Below are 22,547 nucleotides of genomic sequence, written 5' to 3' on the forward strand. Positions count from 1 at the left end.
GTGGCCTGGGAGCTGACAGCCCAGCCCCAAGTCCGTCTGTGGGGAGGTGGCCCTGAGTCACTGTCCCTTACAGAGAGGGGACACCCTCCTTTGTCCGTGGCTGCCCTGTCTCCAGGACCCAGTGTGGGGTAAGCCCGGCAGGGCTGTGGGGCCGAGCTCGGGACACCGGGCCGCGTCTGCGGAGCTCAGCAGCTCCCTACCTCCCTTAGACCGGAGAGGATGCTGGCCCCACCCCGCTCATCTCTCCCTGGAGCTCAGCACCCTCACTCGGGCTGCAGGAAAGCAGCCCGTGGCTTTTTTTCATGTTGATCTACATTAAACCTGTGAATGGGGCAGGGCCTCAGGTGAGAGTGGGCAACCCCAACCGCTGCCGGCAGAGCGTGGGGGGACAGCAAGGGGGGTGCCCGAGCTGGCCGGTGAGCCCTGCCGGACCAGAGACACTCGTGTGCTGCTGCCTCTGGTGTCTGGGGCTGGGACACGGTGGAGATGCACGGCAGCTTTGCTGGGTTTTGACATCCGGGACCCAAGCCTGGGGAGGGCTCTGGGTTTCAGCACCTCGGCCAGCACCCCACCCCCCCCCCCCCCGCCCCACATCTTCTCTGGGCCTCCTGGAGGTTGCTTCATTCTGCCCCCTCTGCGGTTGTCCCCCGTCCCCCGTGGACCTGCCATCATGGCGCCGGGAATGCCCCTAAACCCAGCAGGGAGGGGACTCATCCCAGACGGTGCCCGGGGAGCAGACTCTGGGGTGGGGAACACGGGGTTTAGCGGGAGGAGCTGTGGGGGGGACGGGCGTCGGTCGGAAAAGGGGACACAGAGAGCAGGACTGGGCCGAGGGAACCACACGGCAGGGACACAAGGTGGGCGCGTGTGCGCCGGCCCAGGGGGCTCCGCGAGAAAGCAGTCCACACCCAAGATGTGACGCTTCACGGTCCCCGGACCAGGCTCTGCGGGGTCAGCCGTCCCCGACTGTCCCAGGAAGAGCGGGCCTGGGCGAGTCCCTGCCCCTCCGTCCCTGAAGGAGGAGTCGGGGCCTCCACACCCGACACGTGTGGGTGGGGGCTACGCCACTCCCGTCCCAGCCCCTGTGGGGACCAGCACCGCCGGCCCAGGCGTCGGGCCCTGGGGGTGCAGGGCAGCAGGGGAGGGCCCCGAAAGATTCCACGCGGTGAAACACTGCACGCCTTCAAAACATCAGCTGTCCAGAGCGCCGACACTTTTACACACGTGTAAATAAGGTTAATAAATTTTTATTCCACCCAGGTGATTTAAATTTGTAAAACAATCGAATTACTTTTCAGGTAATACTTTGGGCCCAAATCAAATAAAATTTCAAGTCATTATAACTTCAGAAAAAAAGGAACTCATTTGAATATGTGATTTAGATCCATTAAATGTCTCCTCGACTTTAAATAGTGATAATAGACATCGGGAAAGCCCAGGAGTGGTTAAGATTAATTAAGAGGGAATGCATTTGGGGGAAGGAAATTACAGCGCTGGTAATTTCAGAATGCAAATGAGGTCAAGAAGTTTAAGCTAATGTGCATCTATATAAACACTGCCTCAATAAAGAGAAAATATTTCGTTACGAGGATTTATAAGTGCTGCGTTCTGCGCTTCTGGTTACATAAGTAGCAACAAATTGACACACAGCAACCTGTCACCAGTCAGTGCCGCCCCCTGATGGCCCTGCACTTAGAATTCCCATTCCCGGGTCCCTGCCGGCTCCGCCCGGTGAGGGGGACCCGGCTGGTCGCCCACCCAGCCCCTCGGGCCCCCCGTGACGGGCTCCGTGCGCCCTTCTCCGGCTTTGGGGGGTCTGCTCCGGAGGGTTGCCACCTGCCGCGGCCTGCAGCTGTCAGACAAGCCTGCGGCGGCAGCTGGGGGACCGTCGGGGCTCCACTCTGAACAGGAGGACACATGGGATCCAGGGCCCCACGCTGCGGGAGGGGGTCGTGCATGGAAAGTGACAAAGAGGGGACACCGAGGGTGGCGGATCCTTGCTGAGGGGTGCGGAGCTGGCCTTCGGGGTGGGGGGCGGCCCACCGGGCCAGGCTGAGAGCTGGGGTACACAGAGAGCTGGGGGACACACATACTAACAGGCCACCCTGTCACTGTCAGTCACTGTCACCCCAGTAGAAGGCCCTGCCTCCCAGTCCACGCCTCGGAGGTGCCGGGGGGACGGTGGCGGCGCTGCGGCAGGGCCAACATGCTCGCTGGCTCGCTCAACTGTCTCCGAGCTTTTCCAGGCCCCAGTGTGGCTGTTGGAAGTTGTCGGACAGGAATGCTCTCTGGAAAGCTCTCGCTCTGCGGGGGCTGCCACAGACTCACCCTGGACGAGAGGTCACAGGGCGAGTCCCCAAGGGGTCTGGGTGGGAGGCTGGCCTGGCTCCTTCCTCTGACCCAACAGCCACCTGTGATGACCCCTCCTTGCTAGGGGTCGCCAGCAGAGCCCCAGACTCAGCGTGAGCTCTCAGGGGAATGGACCGCGGGCGTCAGCCCTCCAGACGCGGTCTGGCTGGCTTCCGAGCCCACGGGGACAGCCGCTCTGCAGGACGGGGCCCCGGGTGTCCCTCCTTCGGAGGGGCAGGCTGCCTGGCAGTGGGCACAGAGCACCAGCGTCCCCACAGGGAAGGATGCAGTGAGAGGTGACAGTCACAGCCCTGGGTGCCTTCACGGCCGCCAGGCCTGGACTCGGGTGGGCTTGTCCCGAAGGGGATGGAGGCCCCCCTCCAGGCGAGTCCCGGTGCTTGGGCCGGACATCTGGATGGGGCTCGGTGTCAGGGCGCACACGGGCGAGAAGCCCAGACCCCGGGTGGGCGACCGTGGCACACTGAGTCGGACACAGATCAGGCAGCACAGAGGGTCACAGGCCCCGCCCTCTCTGAGCCCGGGGTGAAAGGTCAGCAGCCAGCCCCCTGCCTGCTGTTTCTGATCGACACCCCCCGAGCCCTGCTGTGCCCCGGCTCCTCCCGGGCCTGCCCAGGGCTCCCTTGCTGCCCGGCCCTCACAGGGCCCAGCCCCTCGGTCCCGAGGGGGCTGTGTGTGTCCTCCCCGACCACGGACCGTTCCCTGGGCCGGCACGGCGGCACGTGGAGAGCCGTTTGCCAGTCGGGTGGTGGGCGGCTCTCTCCTCCCGCCAGAGGGGACCCAGGTCGGAAGAGACGAGCTCCCCGGGAAGGTGCGTCCCTCGGCGGGCGGCCGTCCGAGCTCCGGGTGCAGGGCGGCCGGGAGGGCGGCGCTGCGGGTCAGCGGCAGCGCTGCCTGGAGCCCGCGGCCGTCTTGTCCGAGCTCTGCAGAGGTCCAATCAGGCTGAACCGGAGTGGTCAACAGCTCGGCAGGACTTGGTTCGGAACAAAGAAAACTCCCTGGTTAGCGGAGGGGATTGACGCGGGACTGGGGGGGGGGGTACGCCCGCAGGCTGTGGGCTGGGGGCTGGGGGCTGAGGGTGGCTCCGGGGTGCAGACTGGAGCCCGGGCCTTCCCTCTGGGACGCTGAGGCAGGGGCCCCGGGGCCGGGGCAGGAGGCTGCAGACTCTCCGGGCCCCCAGGGGCCTGGCGGGGAGACCCGGCCGCACGCCCCCCTCCGGGCCCCTCCGACTGCTCCCACGTGCAGACCCTAGTTGACGACAGACCGCGTGCTGCGCACGGGCCGAGAGGGGGCTGAAGTGCTGTTCTCGCCGCCCGTACCAACGGGTGAGCGTGCGAGCTGATGATGAGTGTGCTCATTAGCTTGATTGTGGCCGTCACTTCACGACGCGTGAGTGCCACCGAAACACCTGCAATCTCTCCTGCCCCTCAGACCTCCGCTCAGCTCCACACAGGCGTCGCGAGACCTCCGAGGGGCCTGGAGCCCACGGGAGCTGGGCCCCCGGGGACGCTGGGGGCTGTCCTTCCCCTGCTGCTGGCCCCACAGGACGGACGGCAGCGGAAATGCCAGCCCGCTGCCCCACGGGGCCCGAGGATGGGACCCGGGAGCCCCGGGGCAGCCAGGGGCGGGGAGGCGCCGGGCTGCGGCCCCTGCAGTGCACAGGGCCAGGGGAACTGCCAGGGCGTCCTCGCTCTCCCCCGCCCAGGGCCGACTCTCCCAGTCCCCACACGGACGGGGGCAGCAGGTTTGCAAACGCCACCTAGCTGTTTGGAGGCAGACTTCCATTAGCCTGCACCCCGATGTCGCTGCCAAAGGGGGTCGCCCACAGGACTGGCCAACGAATGAAGAAACGGCCCAAGGTGCGGCTGCGCCTTCCCCGACGGTGGTGTGGAAACCACCCACAGACCCCGCCCGGCGCCCGGCGCCCGGCGCCCAGCGGACCCTCAGAGCAAACGCTCGGAGGCCGGAGTGCCCACTCACTCATCACGGCGGGTCAAGGCCGGGCCCTGCGGGTCCTCGGTCGGGGGCGTCTCTCTGGGCTGTGGGTCCCTATGTTGGTCGAACAGCCTGGCCAGTGGGTGGGGTGTGGACTCAGGCGCGGAGTCACCCCGGGGTGCGGGGGGTGAGGGGGGGGTCAGTGAACATACTGACCCCTGGCCAAACCGTGCTGTGCCCCCTTCTGGCGTCGGGTGGCGCTGCCCCCAGAGCCGGAGGGACTGGGGAGAAGCCCCCAGGCCGCAGTCTGCTCGTCCCACTGCCGCGTGTGGGGGAAGGGGACTCTGACAGCTGGGCCTTCCCAGGAGCCCCGGGCACGGCTCCTGGAGGGCTGGCGGTGGGCCACCACCTGCCCTTTGTTTAGTGAGACCCTCGGCAGCCTGTCGACAAGCCCTTGCTGACATGGCACGGGCCAGGGAGCCTGTGTCTCAGCAGGGACCCCCGACCCCCACGGGGGCCTGGCGTGCCCAGAGCAGTGCTGCGAGCCGCGCTCCGGTCCGGGCCCCTCGCTCCCATGCAGCAGGGCTCGAACGCCGCGTCCCAGAGGGTGGCCGCTTGTGCCAAGGGCGTGGGAGAGCCTGCCAGACCCACTTCGCTCATTTCACCCCGGTCCCCGGAGGGGTCCCCAGGGTCCTTACGACGAGCCCCGGTCACCGGGAGGGCTGGTCACCGGGAGGGCTGCCGTGTGCTCCAAGGGCAAACTTACACACGGGAGGTGAGGGGCGGCCAGGACGCCCGTGCCCCATGGCCCAAGGCCCCCGGCCCCCCCAGGAGGAGGGCGGGGCGGAGCCTTCGCCGGGGTTACAAAGTGCAGGGCGAGGGGCCGGTGTTTCCAGTGCGGCGGGAGTTCCAGCCCGGCTCCTCGCGGTCGTCCAGCAGCTCCGGGAGCAAGCACGGCACCCCCTGCCCCCGCCGCCCCCAGTCCCTCTGGGCAGAGGCGCTGCTCTCCACCCCCAGTTGTATGGGACGCCCTCACCTTCGCCTGCCCGGACCACCTGTGTCCCGTCAGCCACACTTCCCGACACAGTGAGGCCACTGGGGTGAGGACGGGAATCCCCGCTCCGCCCCACGGAACAGCCGGAGCTCTAACCCCCCAGTCTGGGGGGCGGGAGCCCAGAGGACGCGGGTGTCTCCGAGGGGCGGGGGACGCACTCGCCACCTGCCAGAGGCCCCGGCCTCTCCCTGCCTCCCTCCTGCCCGGGGAGGGCGGGTGCTGGGCTTGGACTATGGGGCCACGGTCAGGAAGCCACACAGGCCCCGCCCTCGGGAAAGCTTGGTGCTTCTCCCTCCCTAGCAGCAGCGAGCGCGTCGGAACAAAGAACTCCAAGGAACGCTTCGGAACGAGCTTATCGCGAACAAAGCTGCCACAGGCTCGGGCTCCCTCGCGGTGCGGGGAAATTAAGGTAACGCTAACTTAACACTAGAACGGGGATTTCATGGAGTCTGAAGGAGGAGATATCTGAAATCCCATTTCCTATGCAAGACAATGTAAAATAATTGCATCCCAGCAATGGTTCAAAGACGTTTACCATAATTGTGAATTCACACACACACACACACACACACACACACACACAGGAAGAGAGACAGGGGAGAGGGGAGAACATGAGAGAACCGCCCAGGTGAGCCAGAGTCAGGCCACGTTCCTGCTCGGGAGTGCGGCCCCCACCTGCGGCTCAGGCCCCTCCGACCTGCTGGTGAGCACCTGCAGGTTCACTCAGGCCCCCAGGTGCAGGGGGAAGCGCTGCTTTGGCCCTGGGTTGACAGGGGGCGGGGGGGGGCAGGGGGGGTGCTGGGGTCCAGGTGGCTACTGCCTGCCCCGCCCCACCCCACCCCACCCCACCCCACCCCACCCCACCCCTAGGACTCACACCTGAACGCCTCGGCCCCCCTCACGACCCGGTGGGCCCGCACAAACCCCAGAGAAGGGACCCCATGGAGGTGAGAGGAAGCCGTCTGCGGGGCTGGAATGGCACACCCATCCCAGTCGGGGGCCTGCCCTTGAACTGGAAGTGGGGGGGGGCCACGGAGCATGGCACTGATTCAGAGTATCAGCGGGACCCCTCGGCCGTGGCAGGCGAATCACTTTAATTCCTCTGGGACCGTGGCAGCGATGCTGACCGAGGGATTCCCGTGGTATTTAGGGGACTCGGGTGTCAATTAGCTTTTATGAGACGCAGCGCCGTCGCCTGCCCCTGTCACCCCCCACCACCCCCATCACCCCCCACCAGCCCTCCTTGGCAACGAAGCCAGTTACTAAGATGGACGATAATTTGCTTTTATTATAATCTGCCGAAGAGCCGAGGCTAGCCTCCGAAATAGTTTGAAGTTGTAAGTCGCCACGAGAGAGACCTGTTCCCCAGAACGACTGCATACGCAGCGTCTCGTCCTCGGGTGATCACGTTGCAGAGTGTGGGTTCCAGCTCATCGGCTCCTGCGAGGCCCGGACAACAGAGCTGCTTCCTAACAGCCTCCGGGGGGCAGTCACCGCTGTCCTCCCAGGAGCCGGTTCAGCACGCCATGCTCGTAAAAGCCTCCGGAACCACCGCCAGGGTGTGTGTCCCCCGAGGCCTCCTGCTCCTGGAAGTCCCCCGCCCACAGCGCTGACCGTGGTGGAGAAGGGCAGCGAGTGGACCTGGCGCCCCCCTTGCCCAGGACCTTCCCGGCCCTCCCGGCTCGGCCGTCCGCTCAAGACCACCCGGAGCCCGACAGCCTCGCGCCGGCAGTGGCGGCAGGGGCCTTCACGACCCACCCGGCGCTGCCCGCAGCTCCCGGAGGCAAGGGTGGGTTCCGGCGGAAACCTGGGGAGACGAGGAAAAGCCCATGGTGTGTTGAATTTGATAAGTAGCTCTCAGTTTATTTGCTCCCCACTGGCCAAGGGCGTGGGGAAGGCAAACCAGGGAGACACTGCTCCTGCCCGTCAGGGACGGGGGGTCGCTGGTGCAGGTGGGGGGCCCAGGCTGGGGAGGCCAGGTGAACCGGTGAGCCGGGCCGTGCCGCCCTGCCCTCCGCAGCAGGAGCCGACGTGCTGTGGACAATTACCTAAAACGCATCAGCTCCCCCTTCAGCTAACCAAGGTTCTACCTGCCCTTTAAAAGTGCAGTGAAGCCCTGGCTGGCGTAGCTCAGTGGATTGAGCACGGGCTGCGAACCAGGCATCGCAGGTTCGACTCCCAGTCAGGGCACATGCCTGGGTTGCAGGCCACGGCCCCCAGCAACTGCACATTGATGTTTCTCTCTCTCTTTCTCCCTCCCTTCCCTCTCTAAAAATAAATAAAATCTTAAAAAAAAATAAGAGCAGTGAAAAACCTATTACGCACTGCTCTGAGCCTTGCCTACAGCCTCCTCAGATAAGGAGTTCAAAGGTCGGAAGGCTAGGCTGGTGTTTAGGACACGCCTGCGGACACGTCACTGCAGCTGACGGAACTGGGGGCTCCCGGGGCAGGGACGGCGCAGCCTCCCGCTGACCGTGAGGAGCCATCCCCGACAGCGCTCGCGCCCCCGCCCCCCACCCCCCCGAGATCCGTTTCAGCCTCGTGCTGCCGGCCGGAGACGTCCAAGCTGTGATGGCCTTTCCACAGCGGTGCCCACGCAAGGGCCCGGCGAGCCTTTCTTTTGGGGTGTGTTTTGGGTGCCGGTCAGTCTCCAGAGTGGGGCCCCCAGGGCGTGGGGCTGCAGGCCCCGACAGAGCAGCACCCCAGATGCCCCGGACACTATTGCCAGGTGCTGCTCATACGGGACACTCCTCCTTCCTGCTGGCCGCCGGCAGCAGCCTCTCCTCGGTCGTCTCCACGTGCCCACGGGACCGGAAAGCCCTCCGTTTAAAGTAGAAAACACCAAGAAGTGGTGAACGGGCCGTGTGTAGCACGTTTTGTCTGACACTCGCACCTGAATCTCTGAATCTCAATGCCACGGCCCGCCGCCCCCGCCCCCGCCCCCGCCCCTGGCTGACCTCGGCCCACACACGGAGTTGCAGCCATCTTCTGGGCACACTCAGCTGCCAGCAGTGCCCACGGGAGCCCTGGCAGGCCAGCACCCGGGGAGGGCCTGACCGGGACCCAGGCTGCGGTCTCGCAGACTCGAGAGGGCTCACGGGGCTGCCGTGGTGTGGCCCGCTGAGACCTGTTCTTGGGGGCGGGGGGTGGGGGTCAGACCTCGGTCGTTTCAGCCTGGGTACCGGGGGTGGGGGGGGCGAGAAGGCGTCAATTCTGAGAAGTCCCCTGTGCCCGCCCTCGCTCCCCGGTGAGAAGGGTGTCGCTGCAGACACAGGGCAAGCAGCCCCGCCCCGTCACCAGCCTGGACTCGGAGCTGGCAGGCCGCTGCCGCGGGCGGGACTGGGCTCGGGCACTCGGCTCCCGTGCCTCCTGCGCCTTCCGCTGCGGAAAGATCACTGGGGTGACGCCCCACCAACACCTCTTTCAGCTAAAAACTTGAACTGCTCCCGCACGCCCCCAGGGGTGGAGCGCCGTCCTGGCCGCTGCCAGGGGCAGGACAGCACCAGCCGGGGCCGGAGCCCGGGCCTCAGAGTGGACGGCTGTCGCAGGAGCCCCTCCTTGGACTGCAGTCAGCACTGCCCCACCAACGTCCCACCAACGTCCCACCAACGTCCCACCGATGACGGTCTGTGGGGGGCGGGGCGGGGCAGGGGGTGCAGCCAGGACACACCGGCCGAAGGGAGACCCGCAGACGCTGGAGTCTCGGGCCTGGGACTCGTGGGGCCGGCAGCCGGCCAGTCATCCTCACAGCCACGGGCCCCGCGGCAACTGCGGCCCCGACCGCGCTGAACAAACGCGAACGTGAATCACAGACTTCACAGGGACCCGTGCGCCAGCAGTGACTTTTAATGACAGCCAACGGCCAGAGACACTGCCCCCCTCACGTCTTTGCACCCCGCAGCGCTCAGCAGCGGCTTTATTGGGTGGGTGACCGGCAGGACTCGACGTCCCGTCCCCTTCACCTCACGTCATCGCCACGTCGTCAGCAAGGGCGTCACCGGCGGACCCCGAGTGCCCACACCGACAGCCTGAAGTGCAGGAGGCCTGCTCTCCAGCCCCCCGGGCGGGGGCCGGGACCCTAGCCCACCACCACCACGTCGTCGCTGGTGAACTCGTACGAGGGGACCTCGAGGTTGAGGGGCGCGGGCCCCTTCCGGATGCGGCCCGACGCGTCGTAGTGGGACCCGTGGCAGGGGCAGTAGTAGCCGCCGAAGTCGCCGGCGTTGGCGATGGGCACGCAGCCCAGGTGGGTGCAGACCCCGATGAGGATGACCCACTCGGGCTTCTTCACGCGCTCCAGGTCGTGCTGCGGGTCCCGCAGCTGCGACACGTCCACCGCGGCCTCCTGCTCCACCTCCTTCTGGGTGCGGTGGCGCACGAACAGGGGCTTGCCCCGCCACTTGAAGGCCATGTTCTTGCCCTCGGGGATGTCGGAGAGCTTGATCTCGATCTTGGACATGGCCAGCACGTCCGCAGAGGCGCTCATGCTGGAGACGAACTGGGACACCACATTCTTGGCAGTGTACGCGACGGCCACGGTGGTGGCTGCCGTCACCAGGTAGGAGAAGCCCTTGCGTGCCTCGGCGCTCTCCCGCGAGGACTTGGCGCTGTCCAGCACCTCGGCACGGCGGTAGTCGGAGAAGTCGGGCACTTTGACATCGGTGTGGGAGTAGCGGACAGACGCCGGGGCTGCAAGACAAACAGACGGTTAAAAACGCCATTGGGTGAGGACCCCACACAGGGCATACATCAGCCGACAGGCCTTTGTGAGTTCACAAGCGAGAAGCTATAAAAGGGTGCAAAACCGCACTCCGTGGTCTCGGAAACGGGCAGGTTAGCAGGGCCAGCGCCTAAAATGCTAAAACCGAAACGAAGCCAACCACTACCCTGCACACTGGCTCCGCCCACCCGGGCTTCAGACGACCCAGGGCCCCTTGTGCTGCAGTCTCACAGCCCCGGGAACAGCCCCGTGTTCGGGTCCCCAGACTCACGACGCCCAGCCTGCTGCCCAGTCTGTGAACTGTGTCCCCGTTCTCCCGGTCAGAGGGGACCCTGCAGCTCACCTGGGCTGCCTGGTACACTGACTGGGTGATCACCTCATTAGACCGTCTTACTGCATTTCCTATTTATCTGTTCTCTGAGAGAACGGCTGAAAATTCATAAAATACCAATTATAAGATAAGCAGTCTATGAACTGTAGTATAACTTGAGCTGCAGACAACTTGGGTTATTTCTATTTCAGACCTGAAGGTATAAATTTGCATTACTTTAACTTCAAGTAAAACCCCTAACTGGCAGAAAAGGGCATCCTTATTTTTAAAAAAGCAGCTATCAAAATCAAATAAAACCTCCCAAAGAACCAGCTTTTCCAACACACCACAGGGAAGAAGGAGACAGCGGCCACCCCCTCACTGAGGGTCCCTCCCGCTCCTCTGTGGGCGGGCCCCATCCTTCTGGGGCTCGCGGCCGCTGCGGGACTCTGGCAGGCCAGGCGTCCGCGTCGAGCGAGCGTCAGACCACATGCTCTGCCCCCCAGCATGTTTACATGTCTGAAAAGTAGTCCACTTGCTGGTATCACTGTGAAGCAAGTTTCAGGACGCAAATCTCTTTGCTTAGAAAATGGGCCACCAAAAACCCCTCACTTTTAGAAAATGGGTTGTTTCCAAAACGAAGTGTATTTTCACATACGTTGCATTTCTACTGGCTCTCAGGGTCTGCACCTTTACGGGGAGGCCTGTCGAAACCGCCCGGTGCGCTTTTCTGGGTAAACCGAGACACAGGCAGTGACCGCTTGCTACTCCCAACTACGGCAGAGCGACGGTCCGTGGGGCGCTGCCCCAGCCCCGCCCACCGCGAACCCGTCAGCGGGGGCTGGGGCGTGGGGTCCAGCACGAATCACTCTCCCTCAGTGTCGTCGGGGACTGCACCGTGCCTGACAGGGACCGAAGTAAACACCGCTCCACTGAGAACGGCACCACGACCCCCAGCCGGGCAACAGCACACACGGAAACGTGCAGAAGCTGCGACCAGACCATCTCTGACGGCCTCGGCTGCAGATCTGCTGGCGGAGAGGCCCTGCGGCCTGCTGGCCTCCTGCACAGCGGCCACGCTTCCCACGGGGCTGGGCCGCCCAGAGGGCCCTGCGGGATTGAATGGCCCGGTGCAAAAACTATTCTCCAAATAATCCACACGAACTGCATTCGTGACTTTTAAAAGCAAAGATCCCTGACCTGGCTAGCTAGGTTTAGTTCCAATTAAAGCAAATCAGTTACTTGTAGAGAAAATGCACGACAGCATTACGAATCGAGGTGTGTTGTCTGTCTCGTCCTGTTTCGGGTGGGCTCTCAGGCACCCTGGAAATCTCCCTCCGCTCAGGGACCCTGTGCTCCAGCCCCTCCCGGCCCCAAGCCTCTGCTCACCACCTGCCCACAAACCACCGCGACAGGAGGGCTTCCCGCACCCTTGGCCACGAGCTGCGGGGCGCAAGTTCAGACAGACGACTGGCTGCCGCGAGGCGCCCCAGCCTTCACCAGTTCCAGGGAAAGGCTGTTCCACAACAAACCCTGTGGCCACGGTGACACAGTCCAGTGGCGCTGTCCGCCTGTGCTACTGGACCGTCCCCTCCCTCCCCGCCTCTCACCTCCAGGCCAACCAGGCCCTCGAGGGCATGTCGGTCCTACCGGGGAGGGGCTCCCCGCAGCCCAACGGGCCCCCTAACAGACTTCCCCGGAATCCATTCAGAAAAGTTCTGCACCAGCTGTGCGCAAGACCCACCATGAGGGGAGAGGGAAAAACAAAGGAGACCTTCTCCACGCCCTCCAGCTCAAGGTCAGAGGACTCACAGCGCACACAACACAGCGTGGAAAGTGTCCTGTGCCTCAAAACACAGAGGGGTCAGCAGAGGCAACACTGCCTGACACGGTCCCGGACTCGGCCCCGGACTCGGCAAGGACGGGGAAACACCGGAGACGTGGGAAAGTGAGTGGGAGTGTCACTGACCGCTCAGAGGAGAGGGTGGACAGAGGCAGAATCGTGGGGGCAGCTGGGTCACGGCGTGGGGCAAGAGTCACCAGCTCCACTGTCCCGGGCCTGGCGGGTGGCGCGAGGCCTGCTGTGGGCCAGGGAGGCCTGGGAGAACTGGGCCGGCACCTGCCGCAGCCATGGGGCACGCCAGAAGACCCAGGCGGAACGAGGCCCAGGGGGACCAGCTCCCAGCATTCCAAGGGTGGCTAGAGATCCTCCCAGGTTTTTAAAATGATGCCGGTGATGCAGACTAGGGCAGCTGGCCCGAAGGCCACCAGTTCAGGATGTCCGGGGACAGGGGGTGAACCGAGAAGACAAGGCACAGAGGGAGACCAGGACCTGCCAGACGGTGCGTCAGTCCTGGAACCTGGCCTCCGGAACAGTGTGTGCCTGCGCACCCCTAGTCCGCTGTGCCCGCATCTGTGAAACGGGAGGACCATCTATGGCTCTGCGATGGGCTGACTACCGTGGGAAACTCCCGAGACCCCCGCCGCCAACGCCTGCACCGTGACTGACCTTGAGGCTGCGCCGCTGTGCGGGCCGTGTGCGGTGGGGGCACTACCGCGATCAGTGGTGGCCAGCGGGACGACCTCGCGAGTACTAGCAGTTCCTACTTCCGAGCGTTTATCAAATGCCCCCCAAGTGCACTCATGGCTGCATGTAGGCTATTTGCATCGGAATCCCACGACACAACCCGGAGATTCGGTGTAACCGCTGGCCCATTTCACCGGTGAGAAATGGGTCCGATTATGCCGGGCGCCGTCGGAACCTGGAACTCCGGAACGTAAGTGATGGGAGTCAAAGCGGAGCCTGAGGCCGGGAGGCCGGCCTGGCCGCCGACGGAGAGCCTGGCGCCGGAGCCCGGCTGCCAGAGCCCGGCTGCCAGAGCCCGCGGACACCTGCGATCGCTCCTGCCCGGGTGGGACACGGGCCCGGGAGCGCGCGGGCCTGCCCCGCTCCACCCAGCCGGCCGCCTGGTCCCATTTCCCCGCAGACCTCGCCCTTCCTTCTGCGCGGGTCCCTGGGCCCAGGCCCAGAGAGCGGGGGAAAGGGGGGACCCCCGGCCCGGCTGGCTCACCATTGAGGCTCACGACGGCGACCAAGGGCCGGCTGGCGGCCTGGCCGCTCAGAGACTCGCGGCAGAGGAAGGGCCGCTTCACATCCAGCACCGGCGGCTCCGAGGCGGCGGGCACCGCGGCCTGCACCAGGGGCCGCAGCGCGCCCGCCACCGTGCGGGACGTGGCCGACAGGACGGGCGCGAAGGGGCCCGAGCGGGCGGCAACCGACAACATGGCGACAGCTGCTCCAAACGCCGAGCCGGTCACAGAGACGACCTTCCGCCCGCGGCGCAGGCGCGCGGAAGCGCAGGCGGCGCGGGGCCGTGACGTCACGCGCCGGCCGAGGAGCGCAGGCCCGGAGGGGTGTGCGCCGGGGGCGGGGCTAAGGGCCCACGCTGGGGGCGGGGCCTCGCGGGGGTGGGGCGCTGCGCGGTCGGTCAGCTCGGGTTCCTAGCGGTCGCGGTTCTGGAGTCCACCCCAAAGGAAGGGGGCGTGAGGTTCCCTGGGAACGTTTGGTGGGCCGGCTCTGCAGTCCCGTGAGCAAAAGTGAGCATCCTCTACGGGGTGCTAGGAGTAAGAATAAGTTACCGTAATAGTTTAAGTAGGGATAATAACAGTTCTTAACATATGCGCTTATGTGCTTAATATCCTAATACGTGGGAAATAGGGTATCCATATAAAACCCAGAAGAGAGACCAGCACATAGTAACTGCTGTGTATTTACTATAATGATTATGGTCATTAGCTACGGAATAAAAAATAAATTTTGAAAAGGCCAGGGACTCGTGCGCGAAGCTTGATGATGATGATAACGATAATGACTGTTGTTTATGAGGCATTTGCCATGTGTTAGGTTGGCGCTTTACCTTCGTTCTTTGCCCCATAGTCAGGGCCCCCGAGGCAACAGAGAGGCGGTGCCCAGGGCTGGGCTGGGCTGGGCCGGGCTGGCGGAAGGTGGCGAGGCGGGGCCCCTGCCTCCCGGGCCTGTGTCCCCACCCATGCAGTGGTCTCCCAGGGAGACGTCTCTACATCACTTCCTCTCTCACGTTGAGAAAGGGATTCCCTTTCTACTTCTCTTTCGGCCCTTCCGGCTTCACCAGTGAGCAAGTCCCAGTTTGGTGCCCGCCTGTCTTTAACTCCTCTCTGACGTTCGCGACCCTCCTGTTGAATCCGAAGCCCTTAGCGGGGAGTTGAATCTAAGGAGGATTTAATAACACTTTATTTTCGTAGTATTTATTTTCTACCCACACTGATTTTCCAATGATTTAGTGAGATAAAGTTTGTCTTACATTTATTTAGATGGAGAATGAGCTAATTTAATATTAAGTAAATACTGAGACAAGCAGCATATAGATTTGGCAGAGTTGTGTTGGGGGAGTGGAGTAGGAACCAGTGAAGTTTCCTTGTGTTTGCTTGCGCCCTGTGACTCGAGCAAGTTGCCTCACCCTCCAGGCCTCAGTCTCCCCACCTGCAGAATGGGGGTGGTCGCGATGCCGCCCAGGAGGAGTGAATGCACCGATGCGTGTGGAGCACCTACCGGGGCCGGGCGCATCCGAAGCCCCAGGTGAGGGTTTGCTGGTATTGCTTTGACCTGACACGTCACACCCCCTGCCTCCTCCTCACTGCCTTTGATTCCTGCGGACTCATTCACATCCTCTCTCCAGGTCCACTCACCCTGACCACTTCCCCCCGGACCCTTCTCAGGCTGGGTCTGGGCTGTGTTGGCCAGGGTGTGGAGTTGGGGTGATTATCCTGGGTGGTCTCGGCAGGCCCAGTGGAATCGTGGGGTCCTGATCGGGGAAAGCAGGAGATCGGGGAGGAGGGCAGGACTCACGCTGCTGATGGGGGTGACGGAGGTACAGAGCCTGGGGCCCAGGGTCATGGGCGTCTGGCGAGGCTGGAAAAGGCAAGCGGACAGATCTTCCCCGGAGCCTCCGGAAGTAACAGCCCTGCTGACTTGCTTCAGACTTCTGACCTCCAGACTGTAAACTAATAAATCTGTGTTGTTTTAGGGCACTGAATTCGTGGCGGTGTGTTCCAGCAACAACAGGAAACGAATGCGCCTGCACAGCAATTCACACATACACACACACACACGTGTCTGTTTCCCAAAAACCGGGAGACCTGACCGCACTAGTCCTGGGTTCTCGTGAGGAAGAAGACTGGGGCTTGTGTTCTCTCCCTGGCCTGGGTCCTCTCCCATCTCGGCCACATCACACGCCTACCCACGGCGGTCCCCGGGTGCAGGAGCCCCAGTTCCTACCACCCCATGAACAAACCCGATCTGTCGCCAGAGGCAGTGACTCGCCGCCCAGCCGTGGAGCCGCCCTGCCCGAGTCTGAGAGCTGTATTCCAAGACACCCTGCTCCCCACAGACCCGACGCTTCCATCTGGGCGGTGGGCTGTGTGTGGACTCAGGCAAGGAGTGTGTTCTTGGGGGGCTGTGCTGGGTGCTCCTAAGGTGGTCCTCAAAATGCATTTATGACGCAGCTGTTCTGCATGTGGTCCTGGGGAAGGCGCCAAGCCAGTGGGACGGGCGCTTGTGGCTCTGCCTCGGGGACACGCCTCCTCAGCCACTTTCACCGCCCCCCGCCCCCCAACCTGCCCCGGTGCTGAAACAGAGAGGCGATCTGCCTCCCCGGTGAAGGGCTGCATCGCCCCCTGTCTCCACGCTGTCTCCCTGGGGAAGGCCCGGCTTCCCATCTCTGCTTCCAGACGTCGTGGGCAGTTCCAGCTTCTCCCCGCAGCCCCCTTCCCTCGCTCGGGCAGCGAGACGTGAAGACTGACAGCCAGCCACTGGAGAACTGCAGACTGTCCCCCACTTAAGCCATTTCAAATGCATTCTCGTTCCATAAAATCCCTGTCGGCGGTGCTGTGCTCCTGCCTCTGCGAAGGATGGAAACCCTAGGGAGGAGGAGGAATTAGCCAGGGAGAAGTTCAGAATGCTAATATTTTAATCGCTCGTTCCCTTAACGCGGGAGTCAGATTCATTACGTATGATGAATTGGCAGGCTTTGTTGGAAACCATTATCAATTTCCCCATCAGCCACACATCGATCTCTTGCCAAGCAAGCGGCTACGGCGGCACCCGAAACTCCCCCCTTCTCACACTCGGATTAGATCAGGTGCCTCCTGAAAAATGTGTCGAGTTAATTGAACTCATTTGTACAGAACACTTGCTCAGAGCCAGGGCTGCTGAGTCAGCTGCCAGGGTTCGGTCCCGGCTCCTCGACATTTGCCGCCTCGGTCACTTGGGCAAGTGACGGAAACTCTCTGAGCCTCAGTCTTCTGGGACAACTACCAACCAGCCAGCACGGCCACGGGGGTAACTGATTTATAGGAAAACAGAGAAATTTTATCTGCGCTTATTTCGAAACCAACGGAGCCAGGGCAGCAGATTGCAAAGTGCTGGCTGTTCGATTTGCATTCCAAGGTAATGGCGACGCGGGCCGCCCATCTGTGCATCCGAGGGCCCTTTTGTTCCTGCGTCTCAGAGCTCTCTTCCCAGCACAGCAGCAGCAGATGAAGTTGCAAAACCTTCATGGTAAGAGGTTAAAGTTAAGACATAGTTTTGAGGAAGCACTTGAATTCTTCCATGTACCTGCTTTGTGGGGACGCCCACCCACTTTTTCTTACAATTCTTGGTCACCAGTGATGGCCCTTCCTGTGGCGGGCAAGGCCTCAGGACAATGAAACGACGGGCCGTCAGCATCTTAAGAAAAGCCCAAGCTGAATGAAACCCGGTTTCTGCACCCAGCTGATGGTTCTCAGCCCAGGCCTCTTGTCACGAGCTGTGCTGATGGAGCAAGTCTTTGACCCCCAGGTGTGGGCATATCTGCAATCGATACAATTGCCTAAAAGCTCGGAATTAGACATCGGGCAATAAAATATAACTGCAAGGAATTAGTCATTTTAATTAGGAGGAATAATTCATTGATCATTCCGATGTATTGATCTACAACTTATTTAATTCTGTGCCGTTTAATTTGTCAGATTGGAGTCCAAGTAACAATTGACGGGTCCTGTTAATGGTGGGGCCGGAGCAGGTGGGGACGCGCAAAGACCTCCCCGAGGCTGGGACCACGGGGCTGCTGGCTCTGCACAAAGGCCTCGCGGCTCCTCCGCCCTCCCTCCGGGCCTGCAGGGCTCACCTCCCCTGCCCTCCCCTCCCCTCCCCTCCCCCACCCCACCCCACCCCACCCCACCCCACCTCCTCCCACCAGTCCCTCTCCGGGGGGCAGGCGCAGCACAGACTCCATGTACCCAGGCAGCCCGGGGGGCACTCAGTGGCCCCCGGGGGGATGCCTGGCCTCTGCCTCTCGTTTCCTGGCCCCTTGCCTCGCTCAGTCTTCTCACGGGACAGTGGGCTTAGAAGTGCCCGAGGAACATGGGGAGTGAGGGCGGGCAGACCCTCACTCCAGGTCTCTGGCCACGTGGACGGCAGGTCCAGGAGTGTTTTCCCACCGCTGTCGTCGTTGTCTTCCTCCCCCGGATGCTCACAGGGTGCCCGTGCTTGGTGGTCTCTCGGGTCCCGACACACCGCCCTCCGCACTCCTCCGCGCCTCTGCCAAATCAGCTCGTGGTGGGAGAGAGCCCGGCGCCCTGGGTGTCCCCCCAAGAGCACTGCCCTGGCCGCAGCTGCTGGACAGTGACCCAGCCCCCGCCGTTCCGTGTGCACGGGCGCGTCTGGAACGCAGCTGGAGCCCGGACGTGCATGCTGGGGGAGGGGAGTCCGTGAGTGCTTCGTGGCCTCTCGTGCGCCAGGACTGGGTGGGGAGGCTCCCTGGGGACCGAGCCGAACACCCGGGGCAGGGAGCCCGGGGATGGCCCCGGCGGGGGTGGAAAAGAGGTGAGGGAGTCCACGTGGGCGCCCGAGAGATAGGCAGGCACCCGGGCGAGGCAGTGCCAGAATCCACTCACGGGAAGGTGGCAGTGCCTGGTGGCCAAGTGCTGGGCAGGTGCCTCCGTGGTCAAAGAGCAGTTTCCTCCAGCAGCTCCCTCGGTGAGTGCCACCCGGCGGGCCCCAGAGGGGACCCGTTCCCAGGAGGGAGCAGCTGCGAACATCTGCAGGTTCACAGGCCAAGCCGCCTTCCCCTCCCCTTCTCTGCCCAGCCCCCAGAGGGCGCTCTCCCTCGCCATCCCCGTAACTTTGTTTCACCTGAGATCACCACTCAGCCAGACCCTAACCTCCAGCCAGCACTTGTGTGAGGAGAAAACGCAGGTCCTGAGAGGACCCGGTCAGGGCAGGGAGATGGACGGGGGGAAAGCAGGCCTGGCCCTGGGGCTCTGCCCCCCACCCCTGGCTTGAGGGCAGCTCTCCCGCTGCCTGGAGACCTGTGCAGGACACCCGCACGCCCTGTGGCTGTGGCTGTGGCTCTGCAGCGGCACCTGGGGCCCGTGAGGAGGATGGGACAGGGCTCTGCCTCTCCTTCCACTCCCTCCCCTGTCCCTCCCTGCTCCGGGTGCACAGGTGCTCCAGGTGCACAGGTGCTCTGAGTGCTCCAGCCCGGCCCCGTGCTCCTCTGTGCTCCAACCTGCCAAACTCACTGCAGCCTCAGGCCCCGAGCTCCAGCTGCCCCTCCGTCTGGGACACCCTGCGTCCCAGGCCTCCAGCCCCTGGGCCCCTGCAGTCACTCCGCCCTCAGGTGAAATGCCACCACCCAGTTTAAACTGGCCCCCCTGCCCCCCCCCCCCACGCTCCGGGATCGCTCCACCTTCTCACTGCTCCGTGGTCCTCGTCACCGTCTGGAGCGGCGAGGCTTATCCCTCTGTCGGCTCCTCCCCGGTGCCCTGCTCTCCTCTACTAGGGCGGTGACCGGCGTGCCCAGACAGGGCCTTGAACGAGCGAGGGCTCCCGCCTGCCTCCCCGAGAAACCCAACACGAAAGCAGCGCCGCACTTGACCGTGAGGGACTCGCATGCGTCCTCGCTTTCCCCCATCTGCTCTGCCCAGCGCCGGGCCCCCACGGCCCGGGGCTTCTCCCACCGGACGTGTTGGGGAATACACAGGAACGAAGAAGTAGATGCATGAGCGAGTGTCTCCTGAGCCTTGTGGAAGGAGGAGGAGGAAGCAGAGGGCTGCCCGGAGACCTCTGTGCAGGTCATGAGAGCGGCAGGTGCGTGGCCGTGGGAAGAGACCCGCAGCCCCAGGTGGGCTGGGGGTGCCCGGGGGGCACAAAGGGGCCTGGCCCAGTCCGAAGCTGAGACCGTTGCCCCAGCCAGTAACTCCCCAAGTAACGCTGTTCTTAATCATAGAGGAGGGAAGTAATCCTTACCCAACTGCCACGGTGACACTAACCTACAGCAGAGTGGGGTTTGCTTGCTCCGGCTGATTGACAGACTGTCGGAACACAGAGTTTGGAACGGGGGTGGTGACATCATCTTATTTGTAGCAGCGCGAACACCAGCCATAACCGCTATTATTTTGTCTTTTATTAATGTTTGCTTTCTTGAAAGTTCAAGTTGCTCACCATGCGCGCCTTGGAACTCGAGTGAAGAGGCAATTTGCAAGAACACGAATAACCCAGGGCCAACTCGGGGGCATCGTGGATGATTTAGCTCCGGCCCACCCTAATGAGCTGGGAAAATGCGACCGCGCTTCCCGCCTGCCTCTCGTGCGGCTCAGCCTCCGGGGCCGCGTCCTTTCGGACACCGAGGGCTGAGCTCGCTTGCTTCTTAGAAAGGCTAATCACCCAAGGAGGGGCCCTGGCGCCTTAGGAAGGGACATGTGGTCTGTGTCTCTGGCGTCTCGGATTCACGCATTTACAAACAGGGCAAAGTTCACCCGTCCGACCTGCTGCCGACCCCCCCCCCCCACCCGGGCAGGCGCCCTTCTCCTCTGCGTCCTGTCGGTACCCGCCGGGCGTCTGGCTCTGACTCCGGCGAAGCAGCCGGCACGGCTTGGCGCACCCAGCCGTCTGGCCTCCGCTGGCGGGCGAGCACAGATGCCCACAGTCAGCCCGGCCGGCCTCACGCGGCCCTGGCCCTGCTAGCGCTGGAGCAGAGCGTGCGTTCCGGGTTCCTTTTGACCTGCGGAGTGTTGAACGATGCAACTGTTGGCCCACATTTAAAAACTCGGAGGTGGCACACCACGGCAAGTCGAGCAGGGTTACCTGCGTTCCAAGGGGGCGACCGCAAGGAGCTGTGTGGGGCCCCCTCAGACGGGGCCGGAGCTCCTGGTCTCCCCGCACCCCAACCCCCTGTTGCCCCTGGGAACAGAGCTGGGGTGCTGCCTGTCAGGTACCCCCTTAGGCTGGGCCCCCTGGAGACACCTGTGCCACCGGCCTGGCTCCTGAGACTGGATGGGACATTGGAGGGGGTCGGAGGGCTCCTCCTGCACCTGCATGGGGCCAGGGAGTGAAGCTGAGCTCTGTGAAGTCCAGGGAGGACCCACCCCACCCCCCACAGACCACACACTAGGTAAACGGTGAGGGGGAGGGGCCTTCCGAGCTCAGCAGGTGCTGCCTCCGCTGGAAAGTCAGCAGGTGAATGGGATGGACCATCGGCGAGGTTTCCTCTGGGAGGCTGGCAGGTGAGCACAGACCGCAGCGGGCGGCCCAGGAAGAGCCGGGCAGAGAGCCCGGGCCCGTCCAGAGGCCCCGAGGTGTGGGGGTAATGTTGGCACACCCCAGTCTTTGCATGGAGGCCTGGATAATGGGCCCCGACAGAATGCCAGCGACGAGAGGGCAAGAGCGCATCACACAGATCCGCACAGCGACCCAGTGGGACTCGCCCCGGGCACGCGAGGATGACTTGACCCACACAGATCCATACTGTGACCCGCCACCTAAAAGGAAAGAAGAATGAACACCACATGATTATCTCGGCAGGGGCAGAAATAGCACTTGACACAGTCGGGCACCGTTCCCTGACTGAAAACCCACAGCACGTCGGGCACAGAGGGAATGCTCCTCACCGTGACGAAGCCCACGCCCTGCAAGTCCAGAGACAACGCCGGACTCGGCGCTGCGGGAGGTTGGAAGCCTTTCCTCTGAGCCCAGGAACGAGACAAGGAGGCCAGCTCTCGCCACTGTTAATTTACCAGAGCATTGGAAGTCCTAGCCACTGCGGCCAGACAAGAACGAGAAATAAGGGGCATTCAAAGTGGAAAGGAGACAGACGCACAGACAGACGCAGAGAACAAACGGACGACGGGGGAGGGAGGATGCTGGAAGGGTGGCTGGAAAGGGGGGAGGGGATCAGGAAGGACCACCTGCCCGTGATAAAGTAAAGAGGCGCAGGGATGTAGCGTCAAGCACGGGAGATGTAGTCGGGAACGTCACAATAACTTTGACCTTGGTGTCCGGGCCGACAGTTACCGGACTGAACGTGGGGATCGCTCTGTGAGGCGTTAGACGTCGCATCACGGTGCGGTGCTCCTGGAAACAAAATAATACTGAGTGTCAGTCACACCTCTAGGAAAAAACGGGTGGCGTCGGGGAGAATCGGTGAGAACAGCGACTGGTTCTTGTCCCGAACAACGGAGGCCGGAGGAGCGGTGTAATCACAGTGCGAAAGGCGGCAACAGACTGCCGGCCGGGAATCGCACAGTCACAGAACAGACCCTCGGAAACGGGAGTGAAGGAAAGGCGGTCTCGTGAAGCACACACTGTGACAGCAGTCTCCTGAGACACACACTGTGACAGCTCGTCCCCCACGGGCCTGCCACAGAAAAGGTGCCAACGAAGGTTCTTAAGCCGAGGGAACCGGAGCCGTGGAAACGGCAGGTGTGCGAGTGACTACGAAAGACTAAAGTTTAAATTCCCTGTTTGAATACACTGCATGCCTTCTTTTGAAGATGTTGCAATTTAATAACAAAATATTTGGACAGTTCCGGCGCTGCAGGGACAGGTCCGCTCTGCGGGGTGGGCCCCCGCAGCAGAAGCGGCGCGGCGAGAAGGTTGATGCAGGAAACCACACCGCGCTTCGCTGGGCGGACTGCGCACCCACTGCCTCGCCCACATATCTGAAGGGACGTGAGGGTGCGCATGACACGTGGGTGGCGCCTGAAACTCCTCAGATCCGTTCTCGTGTTCCGTCATTACCTGTTACAGGACATTTCTTGTGCCATAGTATGTTCAAAAATAAATGCTGAAATTCTTTTATAGTACA

At 63.0% G+C, this 22,547-nt stretch overlaps 1 protein-coding gene across 1 annotated transcript; it reads right to left on the reverse strand.

Moving 5' to 3' along the window:
• Positions 1-9,184: 9,184 nt before the first annotated feature.
• Positions 9,185-13,734, reverse strand: LOC123806199 (cytochrome b-c1 complex subunit Rieske, mitochondrial). Its single transcript, XM_045819258.1, has 2 exons — positions 13,458-13,734; positions 9,185-10,045 (listed from the first exon to the last, which is right to left on the reverse strand). Exons 1-2 carry the CDS (start codon positions 13,669-13,671, stop codon positions 9,435-9,437), a joined length of 825 nt encoding a protein of 274 aa, XP_045675214.1. The 5' UTR covers positions 13,672-13,734; the 3' UTR covers positions 9,185-9,434.
• Between the last annotated feature and the right edge of the window lie 8,813 nt (positions 13,735-22,547).

This window comes from Phyllostomus hastatus, unplaced genomic scaffold (assembly GCF_019186645.2).
Source record: "Phyllostomus hastatus isolate PE091 unplaced genomic scaffold, TTU_PhHast_1.1 phas_scaffold_345, whole genome shotgun sequence".
Taxonomy (NCBI): Eukaryota; Metazoa; Chordata; class Mammalia; order Chiroptera; family Phyllostomidae; genus Phyllostomus; species Phyllostomus hastatus.

Coding starts and splice junctions, on each gene's coding strand:
- LOC123806199 (XM_045819258.1), bottom strand. CDS start 13,671: ATGTTGTCGGTTGCCGCCCGCTCGGGCCCCTTCGCGCCCGTCCTGTCG. Junction 10,046..13,457: donor CGCCGTCGTGAGCCTCAATG/GTGAGCCAGCCG, acceptor TTTGTCTTGCAG/CCCCGGCGTCTGTCCGCTAC.